This window comes from Myxocyprinus asiaticus, chromosome 26 (assembly GCF_019703515.2).
Source record: "Myxocyprinus asiaticus isolate MX2 ecotype Aquarium Trade chromosome 26, UBuf_Myxa_2, whole genome shotgun sequence".
Lineage (NCBI taxonomy): Eukaryota > Metazoa > Chordata > Actinopteri > Cypriniformes > Catostomidae > Myxocyprinus > Myxocyprinus asiaticus.
The window spans coordinates 24310346-24323458 of NC_059369.1; the positions used below are offsets into that span (position 1 = coordinate 24310346).

A 13113-nucleotide genomic window follows, 5' to 3' on the forward strand; every position below is an offset into this window, starting at 1 on the left:
TGTATAGAATAAAAACATCGACCTAAATTGTGCTTTTAAGTATACGTTTTACATTACCCCTGTGACATTTCCCAACTTTAAAATGTTTTTTTTTTTTCTGACATCATATACCCAATTAAGGCCGTTATTAGCTATTTTTCCACTTGCCTTCAACCCCGTAATGTTCAACCCCTGAAATATTTTGAATGTAATGGGGTTGGCACAAAACATGTTGTAAAAGGGAAATATAATAGACAATATCTTGAGACTGACCCATCAATGTAGAAATATTCAAGCTTTGATTGATGTTGTTTTGGTGAGTCTTATGGTCCTGTCCTGAATGGCGCACTTGTGGTCTAGTGGTCTTTTCTTGTGCATGTCCTTGAAGTCCACAAGACCGTAGGGTTGCCCATTTGTCATTTTATGATCCAGGAGGGTGCTCAAAAGCGGACATTTAATATGCAGTCACTATGTGCCCTCCATGGCCCCTTTTTTGCTCGACTGGTACGAACCCAACAGCAGACATCCAACAACCCATGTGGTAAAGTGTAGACTTAAGGACCCTGACAGCTGAAGGTGCTATTTGGGGCAAGGCCCCTGTATGTTGACAGTATTCTGTCTTCATATACAAGAATTTTTACCTGTGTATTATAAACCTTATGTCCAATACATGATTTGTTTCAGGCGAAGACATCCACATCTGCCTGTCTGGAGATTCCACTGATATTAATGTAGGATTGGACAAGAACTTTGTGATGGTGGAGAAAACCTACATCTCCTTGGCTAACTACCAGAATGTGACAATAATGAACAGGAGTGATTCGATTGTGCATTACCAGTGGAAAAACTTTGCCAGTGATGATGAAGAGGAGCAGGACAAATTAAGGTCTGACAGGTTGACTACATCTACTTAAAGGAATATATAAGTCAAGTTAAGCTCAATCAACAGCATTTGTGGCATAATGTTGACTACCACAAAAATGAATTTTGACTCATCCCTCCTTTTCTTTAAAAAAGAAACAATCGATGCTACAGTTAGTCACAATGGAAGTGAATGGCCAATCCGTAAATGTTAAAATATTAAAAAGTATAGCCACAAGATGTAGATAATATGCATGCTAACATGATTTTAGTGTGATGAATATGCTTACTGACCTTTTCTGTGTAAAGTTACAGTGTATAAAATTTTACAACTTGCCATGAACTTTTCCATGATGACATAACACAGTTACCCCTAAAACAACCGTAAAAATGATTAATTAAACAACTTTACAGCTCAATTAATACACAAGTTTTGACAGAAGAATTAATGTATGTGCTTTTATACAACATTAAGCTTCACATTTCTGCCTTTAAACCCTCCAAAAATTGGCCCCATTCACTTCTATTGTAAGTGCCTCATTGTAATCTCGCTTATCTCTTGATAAATTAACCCTGTTTTTAAAGAAACAGAGGGACAAGTCGAAATAATTTTTTTGTGGTAATCAACATTATGCCACAAATGCTGCTGGTTGAGCTTAACTTGTATTAAACCCAGAAATCAATCTGCAGCATATGTGGCATGTTGTTTGACCACAGAAAATGTTTAATTATAAATTGTAAGTGCATTACTTTACACACATTTTTGCTTCTTTTTTTTTTTTAACAGAGAAACAATAAAAAAATAAAAAATCTGTTGTAATAAAGCTTTTATATTCCTTTAACAATATGTGTCTTGTTCTAGTCTACCTTCTGTCTCTCTCTTTTCTCATGTGTAGGCTTTTATCAGAGATGCATCAAGAAGAGAATGAAGGGATGGAGCAGATTCTGACAGAATGCACTGATCCCTCTCTTCGAGCTTGTCTTTCACGGTTTTCCTATACCCTCCAGGAGCAACTTGTGCACACTCAACAGCAGCTATTATCTTTAGATCAACACATCATCGTGAGGCCCCAGGTGTGTTGCTCACACCCAGACACATGACAAGCATCTATTTTAGGTTTCAGTTTACCCCAATGCAATATTACATAAGCAGCAATTAAATTTGTACTTGTACTGTATAACCATATGCCTAAACATATGGTTGAAACCAAACTTCATGTCACTCAACGAGCATTTTAATAGATACAGAGCATTTTCTAATTGGCCAAGGGACTTTTTATTTTTGTGGGTGAGTGTTGAAAATGATGTTTGTGACTGAATAATAGTTTAATTAGTAATTATGAATGGACAGGTTTATTACAGTGCCTGTAAGATAGGACTGGATTGATATTCCTCAACCATTCTGGAAGGGGGGAGGTAGGGGGTTCTCAATACCTACGTATTAAACTTTTGCAATTAATTCAGCTTTCAGACAGCGTTCAAACTTTAGTTTGTAGATAAAATTGGTCTTAGGGGTGTTATCTATTTTGAAACTTTTGAAACTTTATATTTCTTTAGAAATGTAAGATTAAAATATGAAAATCTCCCACGTTGATACAATGTTAGTCATTCAAAATCTAACCCTAATACTTACAGCAATGGCATCATCATATTTGCAAACTAAATTCCGATAGCAAGCACTTGTACCTCCTTGCGGGAAATACAATTCTAGTTTTTATTTAGATAAAAGTTTATTTATGTGCATAATCTCTATAATTCGTTCCAGCTGATTTGGAATAATTTTTTCTCTCCAGATGATATAAAAGCACATTATTCTTTGTATTGAATTCTGCAGCAGTTTGCATCTAGTGACTGGAAAATCAGCAGGATTTTATGTCTCTGTTAGCGTTTGCATTGTGTCTTCAGCAGCTGCAGAAGTTATGCAACTTGCCAGTTGATTATGTCAGATCTGCGTCTATGATGTATACAGCTAAGGAGGAAGTCCACCTTAGCACTTTGTTTCTTCCACCTGGCCAGTCACTTATCCTTCAAATGACACATCCAACAGTGTTAACAGTTAATTCTGCCATCTCATTGTGACTTACATTCTCTTAAAGGCACATACAGACCCATTACAGTGATCCCATTTGCCGGCAATTTTTTTCACGTTATTTAACGTGTACATGCTGTATCATGTATAGGACAGTGAGATGTGCAGCCAGGATACAAATTAAAATGTGTCCCATTGTGTTCTCACAGCTACATTCTTTTGATTTGAGTTTGACCTGATTTTACCTCCAGCCATATTAACCTTACTTATCCATTTTTAGGCCCTCACAGACATTTCTCAAAGGCTTGGCATACTCACACACTAAAAGGGATAGTTCACTCAAAAATGACATTTGTCATTTTGTTCCAAAACCTGTAAGATCTTCTCTTTTTTGTGGAACACAGAAGGCAAAATGTTAGAGACTGACAGTCTTAGTCACCATTCACTTTTTTTTTCAGCCTGTCAGTCCCTATAATTCTGCCTAAAATCACCTTTAGTGTTCCACGGAAGAATGTCATATGAGTCATATGGGTTTGGAATGAAATGAGGGTGCGTCAGAGTTGACATCATTTTCATTTTTGGGTGAACTATGTCTTTAAGATGGGGGAGCATAGATTGCTTACTGCCTATACAGTTCTGTCAGCTTGGGCAGGAAAAGACAGAGAGAAAGCGAAAAAAAAAAAAAAATTTACTCTGCTTGGATATGAGCATGTGTTTAGATGCAGTAGAGCTTCATCACGCTCTCTGTAACCTGAACGTGAATGTGCCAAGTCCTGCCTGTTGACACCATTTAGTCACTTGTGATTTACCAGAGACTTCTAGCCAATGTAATTGCAAGACCACTCCTGCCTGGAGCACCCTAAATTTACTGTAAGTGCCCAGGGTCAAGAGCGCAATGGTGACAGAAGATCTCAGTAACTCCCTAGTTTATGGGCTGTACCACCTGGGACAAGGCCGTAACCATGTCTTGAATCGCGGGTGTCCTCTGTCCTTTAAAATAGTAAATGTGGTAAATGCGATAATTTTCTGAATAAAAGCTTTAAATACATTAAAGTTTTTTAAATGTGACAAAAATGTGATAATTCATGGTTTTAAATTATATATTTTTTTAAGTTTACACAGTACAAGACAAACACTGTGTCCGCATTGCTAGCAATTTGCCCATGTCAGTTATATTTTCTTTCTTTTTTGTGCTGTATCAAAGAAAAGACAAATCTGATTTGAATTTCTTTTAATCACTGGTGAATCTGTAAATGACATGACATCAGCTGACTTGCAAAAATACATTTTCAAAATCGGGCTAATCAGCCGAGGAGAGGGATAAAGACGAGCCGCATGCGGCAGTTCGGGAGAGAGAGAAAGCCACACGCAGCTGCTGCATCCGGCTCAGCTTTATCCCTCTCCTCAGCTGATTAGCCCGACTTGGGGTCGGCCGTGCGCACTCACAGGTGTCTTTATACTGAACCTTTAATAACGATTTATAGTATTTGTCCTTTATGAAGCTTGAAAGCTCCTGCTTACTATAAACTGTTATTCTATGGAATAGAGCTGCTTAAAGTATCTATTTTTATGTTCCAAGAAAAAGTAACTGCATATGGGTTTTAAACAACATAAGGGTGAGTAAATGAGTGAGTAAAAGTAAATTTTCCATTTTTAGGTGAACTACTCCATTAAGTGGTGGCTCATTTTTTGAGCACAGACCTGACAAGACATACTCAAAATAAAATGGTCTCTTATAAAAGAAGACTAAAGGAGATGCTGTACAAAATTCAGAATTAATTAAAGACATAAAGAAATTATTAAGAAAACCTTAAATTGATTGTTAATTACGTATTACCTAATACTATTTGCACTAAAAGTATATGACACTGTCCTTGTCACAATCTAACAACTCAGTGGAAGACTCAAATCACAGGTCTAATGTTCTAGTTCTAATCTGAGGGTGATAATGCTCTACTTTGTGTTATAGATAATTTTCTAAGACAATGTGAATTTTCTAAAAAGTTCCTTCCAAAGCTTGCCAGATAACCACATTCATTCAATTCCTTTACAATATACACACATTCGCTCTTTGATTGATATGCTGAAAACTACTCTGTTAATGTTTTCCCATTCACAATTATGAATGACATAAGAATCATGTACTGTACATGACATATTTTCAAATCAAAACGGCGAATTTCGCCAAATGGAAAATAATTTGCACCCTTGGAAATTACTGTCGGTTGGTACATCATTTTAATCATAAAACAGTGGTCAAATTTAGCAAATTTAGTTAGATACTTACATCTTACATGATACTAACACTCTTAACCTGAACTGCTGACACTGATGCGTGCAGGGTTGGGAGGGTTATTTTTGAAATGTATTCCACTACAGATTGCAGAATACATGCTGTAAAATGTCATTTGTAACGTATTCTGTTAGATTACTCAAGGTCAGTAATGTATTCTAAATACTTTGGATTACTTCTTCAGCACTGGTAGATTTTTTCACTTGTTTTGACTATAAAAACTCTGCCGGTACAGTAAGACAAAATACTCATGTTAAAAATACATTCACTGAAAAACCTAAATATCTTATGCAGTGTTGTTTCTAAAACAAGATCAATCAAATTGATCTTGTTTTAAGGATTTTTAGATATTTTTACAGGAAAACAATACAAAAATTATTATCAAGAATATGATTTTTGCCCTAATATCAAAGGTCTTACTAGAAAAAAAGAAATTATGATCCAACGTGAACTTTCTTGATAAACAAATATGATTGTGCCTGGTAACATGTGCATGTAAAATGGCTAGAAATAGCATTTTATCTTAGCGTAAAGATGACAATTTACACAAGGTTTATTTCTACTTCTTCTGCTCCAAACTTACTTCAAACTTCTCTGTCTACTCATATGAATGTAACACATCATAAGAAAGTGTTTCACTGCTTTTCAGATGCACTTTGGATCGCATCATTTATATGTATAAATGCTTTTCATCTGAAAGGACTAAATATCAAATGAAACAAATGACAATCAAATGCAAAGTAATCTCTTCTGTAATCAAAATACTGTATTCTAAATACCAATGATTTAAATTGTAACTGGAGTGGAATACAGTTACTTATATTTTGTATTTTAAATACGTAATCCTGTTACATGTATTCCGTTACTCCCCAACCCTGGATGCGTGGTGCTGGAATAATCTGCAAGGTCCCCGCACAGCTTCTTAAATTTGAGTCCCTCCTTCATTGATTTGATTGGCTATTGACGAGTGGTGTTAGACTACTGAGCATGCTAAAAATTTGTGTTGTGTGGGGGTTGACAATTTGGCAATATCTTGTTATTAGTGGGGACTTGTCCCCCTCAGTGTGTATTGCGATGACGGCCCTGACCTGGGATTGTACCGGTGATGTTTGCTTTAGCAGCTCAGATCGTTAGATTAACACCACTTTGTATTTGGCATTGCCTTAGGGAGTAGTGTGTGTGTGTGTGTGTGTGTGTGTGTGCAAACAAATTCTGATCACTTTCACACATCACTCCTTTTAATAATTCTGGTTTTTACAATTAATTACTATGAATATTGTTGTTATTATTATCCTATTTTTCAGGTTCAGGGTTGTCTCAGCACAAAGACAATTATAAGTACATTGCACTTATGCAAAAACAAAAAAACATCCTCTATTTGAAATAGCGTCCAAGCTTTATTTGTGAAATCAGTGAAGTCACAGAAACCGTTTATATTATTTAATTATTCTTGCCATTAAAATGAATCTTAAACTTTAAAAGTAAACCTTAACCAGATTACTAACCTTTTAGCTGGTGTTTATTGTCCAAATAACACAGTAGTACACTAATTGTCAGCCTAGAGCATCAAATTGTACAACTGAGATCTCTGCAGTTTTTTGGTCTCACTTTCTTTGGAATGATCTTGCAATTTCTTTATTAGTATAAAAAAGTCCCATAGACAAACCCTCAAAATAATGTGCGTTGTTAAAAACAAATATATCCCCTATGGTTCTGTGTTGCTTTGCGTTATGTTAAATTAATGTAGGGCCCTTGGTTTAACTACAAACATGCAATCATTTTCAGAGCATCTTGCAGAAGAGCTTATTTATTGTGTTGGAAGAAATGATCTTTGTGTTGGCTTGACATTGTTTTGTTGACAGGAGGGAGAAATCTGGCCCAACCGCACAGCAGAAGTCAACATCATCTTCAGACCCCAGGAAGCCAGGCTCTACCAGCAGACTGTTTATTGTGAAATCACTGGTACTTAGCACCATGATAGCAGACATTCTTACCTCAGTAGAGTGTTGTGTTAAAATGAATATTGCTGTGCCAACTTTGTGCATGCACGGTTGTATTCTTTTCTAACAATGCATAAAAAATTTGCATATTGCGCTTAGGCCCATCTGCACAGTTGGTCATCAGATTTGCATTTATTTGCAAGTCTGACTTCTTGATTTGTAGTGACCTAAAAAGTAAGACTGTTTATATTGTTGGCAGTGACACTTCACAGCTGTTTTCATTGTGCTAACCTTCCCATCCAATTGCAGAGCATATGTAATTATTTTTTGTTTTGTCAATTGAATGCTCTGTACTTTCATAGGTCGTGAATCTCGGTTGCAACTCTGCATACAGGGAGAGGGTATAGGCCCCAAACTGCAGTTCAGGTTTGACTCTCTAGACATGGGAGACATCGTCATTGGCTCCAAACAGAGCTATAAGGTACAATTATAGATACCTTTTTCTGAATCATCGATCTTAAATGGATAGTTCACCCAAAAATAAATTTTTGTTCCAAACCTGCATGACTTGCTTTCTTCCTTTGAGCACAAAAAGGGACGTCAGGTAGAATGTTAGCTTCAGTCACCATTCACTTTCATTGCATCTTTTTCCATACAATGAATGTAAATGGTGACTGTGACTAAACATTCTGGCTAAAATCTCCTTTTGTGTTCCATGCAGGAAAGAAAGTTATAGGGGTTTGAAACAACATGAAGGTGAGAAAATGATGACAGAATTTTAATTTTAAGTAACCCTTAAAAGGTACAAGCAAAACAGCTTAAATGGCATTGCATCAAATTAAATCCCTTCTTTATTTAATTATTTAACCTAATAGCCAGGATTTCACAATTCAGCATCTGCATCCATAATAATACAACTAAATGCAGGGTTGTTGTGTGATTGTCCCCTTGTTAACCTTCAGTAAAGTCTAAAAGACATGACCTCTTAGTATTACCTCCTCCAAATCATTACACAGACTAAAGCATTATGTGGTGGTGGGAGAGGAAATATTGATGAAACAGAAAAACTCTTCAAAGGATTGATTTGCTGTGAAACCATCGCACACAAGATTTAATCAGCATGTTGCTGACAATCTGCCAAGTGGACTCAACAGCTTTTTTAATTGAATTATAAAAGCCCCTGATTATTACAGAGTCTTGAAATAGAGCAGTATTTGGCTCAGTTCAAATACATTCTGTGTTGAATTATGCAAACGGTGTGCCTTTCCAATTCCTTTTGTTATTTGTGCTTTTGTGTGATCCCATTAATATAATTGTCCTGGAAAGTTTTAATCTGATTTGGCCCTGAGGCCTCCCTTTGAGCGAGTCTCCAAGTGTATGATTAAACAATGTAAACTGATCCCACTGGTGAAAGAATGAAACAATTGGACGTAGACATGAAAATTTGAGCCTGTATATATTATGTAGTATCCTCTTTCGTTTGTGTTCCTTTTCTGTATGGGTTGTTGAAAGTTTGTGTCCAAGACTGCAACAGAGGATGCACCTTCTGCTCAGGGTATATGGGCTAAACCAGAAAATGATGTTTTTATTTTATCAGTCTGTCTCTGAAAGTCTAATTAGGTATGGAATAATAGCATGAACTGTTCAGTTAAAAATCTAAGCTTGCTCGCCTAGTACAGATAGTTATGAAGATCATAAGTTGGAAAGAACAGCGATCTACTCAGTCAGTATAAGAGCAGTACTGAGACAAGGTCATAAAATAATATCCATCTATTAGATATTTTTAATGAGGATTGTATATTTGCCGTCTGGTAGACAATACAGAGTTCCATAGAGGTATAGACTCATTTGTGCTTGCCTCACTTATGCTCTTCAATAAGGCCCCTTGAGTCTGGAATTTTAGAATGTTTGTTTATTATATATAATCTTTAACATTTTCTGTAGCTTTATTTTATACAATGCTTATATATTGCATTATTTTATAATTTATTAGCTCTAATTTTTACTGTGTGGATGCACGCATGTATTCATGGTGGGTATTGAACTCCAAAACAATTAATCCTTACCATGAGAATATGGTATATTCAGATTCTGTGTCTGTTTTCTCTCCATCTTAGCTGTTTCTGATCAACAAGGGACTGATAAAGGGTGCATATAAACTGGTGCAGCCCAGTACAACCCTGGGTCATTGCTTTTCCATCAACCCCTCGGAGGGCATAATCCCACCTGAAGGCTGCCAAACACTGGACGTCCAATTCTCTTCTGACAAAATAGGCATAGTCTCTGAGGAGTTACACTTTAGTGTGGTGGGAAAACCAGAGCCAGTCATTTTCACGTTTAGGTAAACCTCACAGATTAACCTTTTAACTATGAAAATTGCCTGACCCACTAAGAATGATACAGTATTTGACTCCGTAACATCTTTCTCTGTATGAAATGCCATTTCTAACCCTTTGGAAAATATTGCATATTGCATATTGCATTTAAAATGTGAATTGAAATTTTTCCAAAGAGGGCTGTTTTAAGTTTAGCTATGTTTGACGCAAAATAATCAAAATATTTGAATGTATGTTTAGTGCATTTTAATCACTTTTCATGCTTATAGCACTCAATACCCTTAATCACACCCTTATAGAACCTAGTTCTTAGCTGCTTAAGCTCAACCAGTGTTGTTTTGAGGTCGAAAAAGCACAACATAATAAAGAATGACCCATATTGTATATCCCTCCACAACCCCCCATTAATTAAACCCCTCTCATGACCATGACCAAAAACCATCAATGTTTTATTCTTCATTGTTTTAATCATTAGCGTATGGCTGATTAACTGAATCTGTAAAGGGTGAACCTTAATTAAATGAGTGAAGCAGAGCTCTATTGAAATCTTTCAAACACACTAGCATAAGCTTCTACCCCCCTTGATTAAGATGGATTACTATTGAAAGTGCTGAATGTATAGATCTTAAAACTACCACTCCACATTGTCATCTAATAACAATGCTACTCATTTCTCGTTCCGCTGGTCTTTACATCAGCAGCCCTTTAGTTTTGAATAATTACTTTTCATGGAACATTTCCATTGACCTTCACTAAATCTTGGCGAGAAGCTTTTTGAAAGTTTTTGCATCCCTTCATCTCTTGCAGTGGGCGTTTAATTGGCCCTACATTCCACCTCAGCGTCCCAGAGCTCAACTTTGGGGAGGTATCTTTTGGTAAATAAACTTGCAATCTCCACTTCATCAATCAGGATCAGTGTTATTGATTAATGCTTGCTTTGCATATTGGTTGGGTGTTCAGTAATGTTCTCTCATTGACCCAAGGGTTTCCACAAACGCTGACATGTTGCCTTACTAACACATCAATGGTGGCTATGAGCTTTGGACTCCGGATCCCCGGAGATGGTGCTGGAGTGGACAGTATTACCAGCATGGATCAGGTCTCTCAGCTGAACAGAAGTCAATGGGGACTGGGAGACAAAACAGAAAGGAGACCTACAGAGTTTATCTTATCACCCAGTACTGGCACAGTTCGTGCTCTAGCTGAGATTGATATTCAGGTATGGTTGCTCTTTCTGAATCTAAGCTGAGCCGTCAAACATACTATCTCTTTGAATACCTCAGAGAGATTTGAATTAATTTCCCTATGCAAAAGCACAAGTGGCCTGTTGAAACGATCCCTCTGACCTATCCATGCTACAAACATCTGCATTCTCTCAAGAGAGAAACGCTTTTGTTTTTTGAGGCTCCAGTGACTGACTACAGCCCTAAACATCAGTTCACAGCAGATCTTTATACCCCAGTAAGCCTCAGTCACTTTGGACGTTTGATAAAGGGTAGCTGTATTCCACTAATAGAAAAATGCGAGGTGGAATATATTGGAAAAAGTGATAAGTGATAATATTGGCTCTAGCTTCTCTCTCTCTGTGGCTGTGATTATCTTGCCCATACTCCTTTCACTGGTTGCCAGGTACCCTGCATACCTGTCATGTGCTGGTCTTTTCCCATCAATGAGAGCTGTCAGCACTTTGGAGGGCTAATCTGTTGGATATGTCCAGCTGTCTTTGTGCTTTCCGTGGATGTGGGTTTCTCCTGTCTATGTGCAAATGTGCCTCACCCACTCTGTAAAATGACTATGGCTCACCATGTTCTAATGAGGGCTCAGCACAAGAATACATATTAGGGGTTTCTGGTTAGTCGTATTAGTTAAATGGGACGATTTTCCCAGAAGCACAGCTGGCCAGCAGCCTCCCAGATATGTTAATATTATAAGAGAATATAGCACCTGGGGAGTACTTTGCTGTTCTTCTCAGGCAGTTACATTTCTCTGAGACAGTTGTCTGTGATCCCATATTTGCTGTTTTATAGTGCTAAAAGCACTGCTGGGAGAGAAATATTGCTATCTTAACAGTTTACAGTACTATTTGTGGTGATTTTTAGAGGACTATAAATAGACACGCAGCTGTTAAATCTGTTCGTAACATAACCGATATAGCAGTGATTTCGAGTGGTTTTATCAGAAAATTTGTTGGTGAAATGAGTGGATTAATAAAGCAATCAGCCAATGTAAGGTTGTGCATTACAATGATTTTACACATGCAAGGGGTGTTCCTAGCCATAATGTGGAGTGCTTTAAAGCCCCTTTGCATAGTAAAATCACTGCAAACTAGAAGCTTATTGCTTTCATAAAACTCCTGGTAAAAGACACCAATGTTCAATAAACAGTCAAATTTATAATAAATAATTATCCACCAAGTATACATGTAGTAGTTCATTATCCTAACTGTAGGCTCTTTGTGGTCGCCAAGCAAAGTAGCAACTTGGTGCATTAATAGAATGTGCGGTCACAAGTGTGTGTTCTTTGTGATTTTAAAACTGCTTTGAATGTGGTTCATCCAGTCATTATTTAGAGTCAGATGTATCCATTTTAAAATGGAAGAAATTAAATCTTATTATGTGTGTCTGTGTGTTTTTGCATTTGTTTTGCAGTTGACCTTATGCTCCAACACTGTGCAAGACTACAGTCTGGCTTTAGTGGTGGATATACAGGGTGTTGGGGAGGAGGTTTTGGCTCTCCCAATCAAAGCTAGGTAGAATATGTACTTTTATGGGTATGTATGAAGTATTTACTCAGGTCTTCAAGCACAAAGCTTATTTCTGAATGTCCCTGTAGATGTGTTGTGCCTGATGTGATCCTCGAGAATCCAGTTCTTCAGTTCCAGCACTGTTTCCTTGGTCATCCCTATGAGCAATCAGTTAAACTTGTCAATGACACTGACCTCCCTGCATGCTATGGACTTCTGCCTCAGGTGATTTCTCCCAACCAAGTTAGTCAAAGCATCTCATTGCAATTTCAGCCCTTTAATACCCCATGAAATAAAAAAAAAAACTCCATGTGTGTTTGCTTTGACATCATCTACAGTATATGCTAGTGTACTCCTAAAAGTGGACAAAATTCACTTTTTGCAGAGATAGACATTTAATATGTACAATCTTTTTCTTTTGGAAAAACATGAAAAATATTGATGACTTATCGTAAATACAGGGTTTTATCCAATCTAATGCTGTCTAGAATGAGAAAATTCCTCCCGCTAATACCACCTGCCTCCTATCAAGTTCATGGTTGGGACGTAAATAATGCTGTGTTCCATTCAAAGTCAGATGTGGGATATTCCAACTTAATATCTCTGAAAGATGGCTTCTAAGCAAACACAAATGCAGTGTTCCTGTTCGCCTAGCTGTCAACAGAGACATCTCCAAGTGACCAAATTGATAAATAATGCTGCTATGGTAGCACTTGTTGTACAGGTATGATTGTCAATAGATAGTATAATTTTCCATGTTTTGAACATCTGTCTCTGGAAACATTGGCTAAACAAGTTGCATTATGTAATGGAGAATCTTTGAATCATTGATAGATATTATTTAATAAAATAATCCCCTTGGATTTCCCATAAATCTCCTGTAGATTTCTGTAAATTCCCTTGGCGAAATCGGATTTGAGAATTTCCAGGTT

At 36.9% G+C, this 13113-nt stretch overlaps 1 protein-coding gene across 1 annotated transcript in view; it reads left to right on the forward strand.

Moving 5' to 3' along the window:
* The window catches only part of hydin (HYDIN axonemal central pair apparatus protein), a 120993-nt gene that overhangs the window by 13809 nt on the left and 94071 nt on the right, over window positions 1-13113 (forward strand). Inside the window, exons 7-15 of the mRNA XM_051656808.1 lie at window positions 664-865; window positions 1737-1914; window positions 7025-7124; window positions 7465-7583; window positions 9220-9443; window positions 10246-10313; window positions 10422-10657; window positions 12087-12187; window positions 12271-12406. Coding sequence (XP_051512768.1) covers window positions 664-865; window positions 1737-1914; window positions 7025-7124; window positions 7465-7583; window positions 9220-9443; window positions 10246-10313; window positions 10422-10657; window positions 12087-12187; window positions 12271-12406 — 1364 coding nt within the window. The remainder of the gene's footprint in view (window positions 1-663; window positions 866-1736; window positions 1915-7024; window positions 7125-7464; window positions 7584-9219; window positions 9444-10245; window positions 10314-10421; window positions 10658-12086; window positions 12188-12270; window positions 12407-13113) is intronic.